The 6088-nt window shown below is 47.9% G+C and overlaps 1 protein-coding gene and 1 non-coding gene across 2 annotated transcripts in view; one reads left to right on the forward strand and one right to left on the reverse strand.

Annotated features, from left to right (window-relative positions):
* The window catches only part of LOC125944132 (uncharacterized), a 6565-nt gene extending 3945 nt beyond the window's left edge, over positions 1-2620 (reverse strand). Inside the window, exons 1-2 of the mRNA XM_049664178.1 lie at positions 2587-2620; positions 197-1135 (exon numbers count right to left, since the gene is read on the reverse strand). Coding sequence (XP_049520135.1) covers positions 197-1126 — 930 coding nt within the window. The 5' untranslated portion in view covers positions 1127-1135; positions 2587-2620. The remainder of the gene's footprint in view (positions 1-196; positions 1136-2586) is intronic.
* A 1695-nt stretch (positions 2621-4315) lies between these two features.
* On the forward strand, positions 4316-4397 carry Trnas-aga (transfer RNA serine (anticodon AGA)). Its single transcript has one exon. It is a non-coding gene; the product is annotated as a tRNA-Ser (tRNA).
* Positions 4398-6088: the final 1691 nt, after the last annotated feature.

The raw sequence follows: 6088 nt of genomic DNA on the forward strand, positions 1-6088 counted from the left end.
ATGATAGCTTTTTCAGTGTCACATTGCCCTCGATCGCTTTCGTGATGTTACCCAAGTTGTGATCGGGACCCAGACAGCCGCTAACGTGAGTTTTGGCGAGCGTTGCCTTGTGCGAAATAACAGGTATGAGAGATAACTGGAGATTCGGGGTGGCAGCGATGCATGTGGCAGTCGGCCTCTGCACTTTCGCGCTGACGCTCAGCACCCTGGAAAAGTCCCGTCGGTCCACCTGGTTTACCAAGACGTACACCTCGTACGTCTTGAGCGGCGCGCACCGATCAGCGACAGCGGTGAACAACGCTGCGAGTCGGTGCGTCTTCCCGTACGTGCAAAGCCCACGGCGGCTTACCACGAGCTCATCCATGACTGCGCTGCATGACACCAGGTCGGCCAGCACATAGCAGGAGTCGCTGTGAATCTTGCGCAGGCCAAGGTGGGCGGCGCAGCAGCGTGTAAGCGTGTCACCGTCGGGCACGTCGCTCCAGTTCTCGAGGAAGACGAGCGTGCACAGGGCCTCGCACATGATGAGCTGAGCGCAGAGCACGTGCACGCCAACGCTGGAGAAGTACGCGCTCACGATCTCCAGCATGTAGAGTGGGGTCACCGTGAAGCGGTGCGCGTCTGTCAGATCCCAGGGCGGGCAGTCGAGCAGCTGGTTGCAACAGATCTGGCCGTGCCTCATGCTACCGCTCAGCTCAACGCCGTCCCGGAAGAAAAGGTGGTTTTGCGAGATGCTCGAACTGCACAGCTCCAGGAGCTCAATGGAGGAGTGTTCCATGAGCAGCCTGTGGACAAACACAAACGAGTACCTGCGTTGTTTTTTGCACGGAACGCGAACCACGCGTCTGCGCAGGCAAGCCAGGGCCAGCCATCCTGGCCTCATTTCGCGTAGCTCGATGTTGAAGATCGAACGGAATCCATTCAAGACGAGCAGCTCAGCAAGGAGGAAGCAGCCGTCGGCCACGCTGGCCGCGCATGAGCTGTTGTGATCCTCCTGACAAGGGCTCAAGGTGCTCACCAGGTGGCGAAGGTTGGACAAGGCGTGGTTGACCGACAGGCACACGCTCGGACAGCTGATGACCAGGTACGGGGCGTTGTCGCGCAGGTAGCCACTCCATGGCTTCATCTCGTAGACCTGTAAACATGCACCGGTTCTACTCGTACGCCTCTCGTGACATTGCACAGCGACAATGCCCGGTTTCTGTTGTCCGGGCTTCAAGTGCGCATAGCAAGTAGCACGTTCACGGGCCATAATATTTTGTGCATCCGAGCACACAATTACGCGCGTTGGCATCAGTCGAGCGCGGAGATGTCAAAGGAGCCTTCTTTGAAAGCCCAATCGAACACAATGTACGTTTGTCTGCCAAGAAGCCTCGTGTCGACTAGCTGATGCAAAGAAAATTATGGTACCCGAACACATTAACTCACCGCCTCTTCGCCATTTGCCTCTTTGAAGAATATTCATCGCCAAGTATCACTCAAAAATTGTTCATAATTAAGTATTCATTTGATCTTTTAATAAAGCTCACGTTGGTACAATTTCTTTGCTAGACAAAACAGACGGCCGCGTGGTTATCTTTGTGGTAGCACAATGTGCAGATTGTGTGCTTAAATACTATATTTAACAGCAATGAGGAATTGTGATGGAAGCTACCGCTGGCGTCAGCCAATCAGGAGCGTTGTCTATTCCTTCTCGGGGCAGTATCGAGTGACAAAAAACGCCTCACAGCCTCCACTCCGCTGCAAGGTAATTGGTAAACTTAGTTTAGGACGTCAGAAACATTCTTATTTTGGCATGCACGATGTAAGCATCACTTTCCATAAGAAAATATTAGCTGCGTTTGTCTTTAAACCTGAACATAACAAAGAATGTAGACCAGTTAGTAAAGACGGCGGCTGATGTACCAGCTGTGAATATTCCTGGTGCATAGGAGAAGCGTCCCATCTCGTTACGTGTAGCACCTCTCACCATGCGTAGCGCTGTATTGCACATTCAAATGCACAAGCTCTATTGGAAGGGCAACACACAAAGAAATTATGACTCTATAAGTGGTATAGTTCTGTTTTTCGCCCATGTCGTGCGGTGAAGTGTATTGACTATCGTGTAAGCCGTGGCAATTCTTAAGTACTATCAGCAACAATTCAAACGCAAACAAATCGATACCTACTAGGCTGCGTTACTGCGTTTCCGGCTTTGCCTGTAGTTGTAAAATAGATCTAATTGTAACAGTGGCAGTCTGGGTACGCAGAATTCTGATAGTCCGGCTACGGAACAATTGGTTGTAGCCCTCCGTGGTGATTCCAAATAACAAGTGTTCGGATTAGCTTGTTGTGGTTCGCGTTTCAATTCATACTGACGGGACATTGAACTTGAACCGCTAGTTAGAATTCGGCGGCAACGTCTCATTCACCTGCGACGATGATAATGCTGCTACTGTCGGAATGCGACTGCGTCGTGCGAGAATCGAACCCATAACTGTGTGCTCAGCAACAGAGCGTCATGTAGTACTGAGTGACTGCGGCACATGACAAAGGTTTCCTTCATCGCAGCCAACGACCAAGCTGAGAGTAAGGGAAGGGCTTTACGCTTTGTTTGGAGCGTCGCCGTCGCCTCAGGTCCATCGGCATCATGGACCACGGAGCTCGATCGCCTCCAGGTGCGGGCGTAGTGCTTGGCGAAATCCCCGGAACAGAACCGAACAGGACGCTGCGTCGTGCCTCTCGTGGTTCAGCGAGTATCTGCGCGATTTCGGGGGCACGCCTTGCTCGTGGCACGCTCTCGCGGGGTTGCTTCACGAGGCGCGAGAATTTAAGCTGTTCTCGAGACTGCCGACGCTGCATGGTTCTTTGTAGCAAGTTCTAATCGAAAAATGACGAAGAACCGAAGTACTGCTAGGTCAAGCCGTGTTCCTGCGGATTATATCTTATATGAAATGGCAGACTGACTTGCCATAGCTTCCCTGGATGGCCCGGCAGTACCACTTTGCCGGTTACGGTGTACTTTTCTTATCAATGCACATAAACCTTTCTTAATCAAGCTTCTACAAAATCCTACAGTATGGAATTCTGACATCCAGCATCTGTAGTTCTCCTGGAATTATCAATGGCGTCTACCAAGGCGCTATGAAGTTTCACCTAACAGATTGCGATGCCGCATTCTGCAGTAAAATTTTTATTTGCACAGGGCTGGTCTGACGCAGTCCGTTCTCTGTTATATCTTAAGGAACCAGAGGCAATGAGTTATTTTTGTTATTTTGACGATTCTTCCTACAAAGAAAAAGACTTCTTCGTGCTGTGTTTCACCAACTCGGACTCTTATTGGCTTCCTCAGGTATACCAAATTTCGGGGCTTAGGCACTAGGCTTCAGCCACGGAGATGTTTGCCTTGCAACGTGGAGTTTCAGTAGCAACACAAAGTTGTTGTTGTTGACCTCAGTGGTTGTGGTGCATAGCCACAGTGGGGGATTGGCCATGAATCGGGTGGTTATATTCGGTGTATAAAACAAGGGAAATTAACAAATAGAATACTGGAGTTAAAAAGGAAGATTTTTGTGAGAGTGAAGTATATTATAATTCTTTTTTTTCTTGGCCATTCTCATACGAATTCGTAATTTTATTTCATTATTTGCAAGGGAATTCTGCATGATTTCTCTTCTTTTTCTTTTCTTTATTTGTTTAATTACTTTTTATTTATTCCTTTATTATAATTTTCTTTAAATGTACTGCCCGTTTCTTTAACGATCTCTCATTGGGGCATGTGCCATAATATGGAAATCATCTTCAAGCCATGCACTCGAAAACGAGTGGTTTGAAAATTTCCTTTAGGAAAATAGTTACTGGGTAAGTTTTGCTTCATAATTACCAGCCAAATGAACGGAGATGGAGGAGGTAAACCGAAAATTGTGGTAGCTGGAAGAGTGACATTATAAATGTGTAGCAGTTTCGCCCGCAAGACGAAGCAGTAATAGCGACATCAAAGTTAAAACAGGTACACGAACTAGGTTTTTAGTTTTATCAGCCGTGTAAATTGCAGTAAATATTGGGTTACTAAATAAACAAGCATGGTGTCACACGCGCACAGACAAACGTGAACAGATGTTACTCGTAAGAATTGTTCACGTGTTCTACAAAAACGACTCTGGCTAGAGTCGTCATATAATGAAGTTTTCATCTTTTTCCTCTTCTGCTTATGTGACCTCGTGGAAAATTGGCAGGTCACGTGTACGTGCGACCTCAGCGCGAGCAAGCAAAAGAAAAAGGGCAAGTTGCAACTGATTTTGTACAAAGCAGTGACAACTTCGTGCACCTTGCAGGAGCAGTCGTGGCCGAGCGGTTAAGGCGATGGACTAGAAATCCATTGGGGTCTCCCCGCACAGGTTCGAATCCTGTCGACTGCGTATTTTATGTTTTTATGAACCAGCATGGCTTTATTCTGCATTTTTGCAGGTGAAGCCAGTCTCTTCCATTTAGTTATATCTTTCACATTAGATAATTATAAAAATAAATACTCCGGCATAACCCATCTCAAAATGACTGTCGACGTTAATGCGACTGGAAATCAAGCAATGTAGCGGCATACCTGACTGCTGAAGCCACCTTTATTTAGAATGTGTAAGGGGTCAATCTGAGATTTCCATTGCTTCGACTATGCGAGCCATACTGTCTCTCCGGCAACGAACAATCTTGCTGTGACTCGCTCGCCAGGGTCGGCCATGACCCTGGCGACGGCTGTAGGGTGACGACAGAGTGACTGTCTATAGAACGCCACCTCCTGGTAACAGTCCCAAAGTGAGTGTTTTATTCTCCATTGCTATGGACTTCAATGCTTATGCAGAGTATAGCACGGGATTCAGCACATTCCAGATGCCCCTCTGCGGGGACCAGAAGTGAGATGCGTCCAGCACTTATAAAAGGAGACTAGCCACGGCCTCGGCCACGGCAAGCCAGAGCGTTCGAGTCCCGGATGTCGCATGTGCGCGCTCTCTCGTGAGAAGAGAAGCGTGGAAGCCGTGGTGAAGAGAAACTTGTTACATGCCTTCGTCCGTCGTGTCGTGGCTCGCCACAACCGGTTAGGATTCCGGATCCTGGAACCTTGCGCTTGCCGAGCGACGTTACGATGTGGTTGGTGACGGAGTGGTGACTGGCCATGGGCGGCAGGAGATCAGGTGGTTGCGCACAGACGAGGTACCACTTTTGCCAGCAGTCGGTCATTAACGGCGCAGTAATCAGAACCACAAAGGAAGTGAGCTCAAGGCATGTACTCGAACAAGCACTTCTGTTTTGCTCCACGTTCTAAGCGCTCCGCTTTTGCTTGACGCACTAACTGCACCTCCTTTACTTCACGCGTTAAGCCCTTCACCTTCGCTTCACATGATAAGTGCTCCTCATTTGCTTCACGTTCTAAGCGCACCTCTTTTCGTCACAGTGCTGATTGATCTGTTCATTACTAATTTTGTCATAAACCAATGCCATACCTGTCTTCTCAAATATCCCCGTAGTGACCATTTTCCTATAATGTACTGATGGTAGCGTTGCCTTCCTCCGACCGGAACTTATGGATACTAGTTGTGCTCTTGTTGGTATCCTTAGGAACGCAAACAACGCGTACTATAAAGCTTTAAATAAATTCAGAACAATATATTGCGAGTATTTTCCGAGGAACGCCCCCACGTAGTGGATGAAACATAGTTTTAAGTTTGCTGCGATAAATACAACAGAAAGATAAAACGTCCCTAAGATTTAGTGGTACAGTGATCCCGAGCTGATTGTGATATACAAATCTTACAGGAACAAATTATTGAGCGAGCTAAGGTAGGCAAGATATTTGTATCATAGAAGCACTTTTGAATCTTGTCGTGACACAATCAAATTGTGGAGGAGTGTCAAACCTGGGCTACTATCTTGCGACTGCAGCAATGTGGCACTCCAGACGAGGTCAGTGTTAATGGCGAAAATGTATCTGAAGCAGCCCTAGTAGAATAATTTATTGCAAATTTTGTGACGAGATATATTTAAAGCACCGATCAGCCGGCTAACGTTCCGCGCCCTGTTATCAATCTGGACTCGGTGTTCCCGACATATCCATTAA

This window comes from Dermacentor silvarum, chromosome 1 (assembly GCF_013339745.2).
Source record: "Dermacentor silvarum isolate Dsil-2018 chromosome 1, BIME_Dsil_1.4, whole genome shotgun sequence".
In the NCBI taxonomy this organism is placed as follows: Eukaryota; Metazoa; Arthropoda; class Arachnida; order Ixodida; family Ixodidae; genus Dermacentor; species Dermacentor silvarum.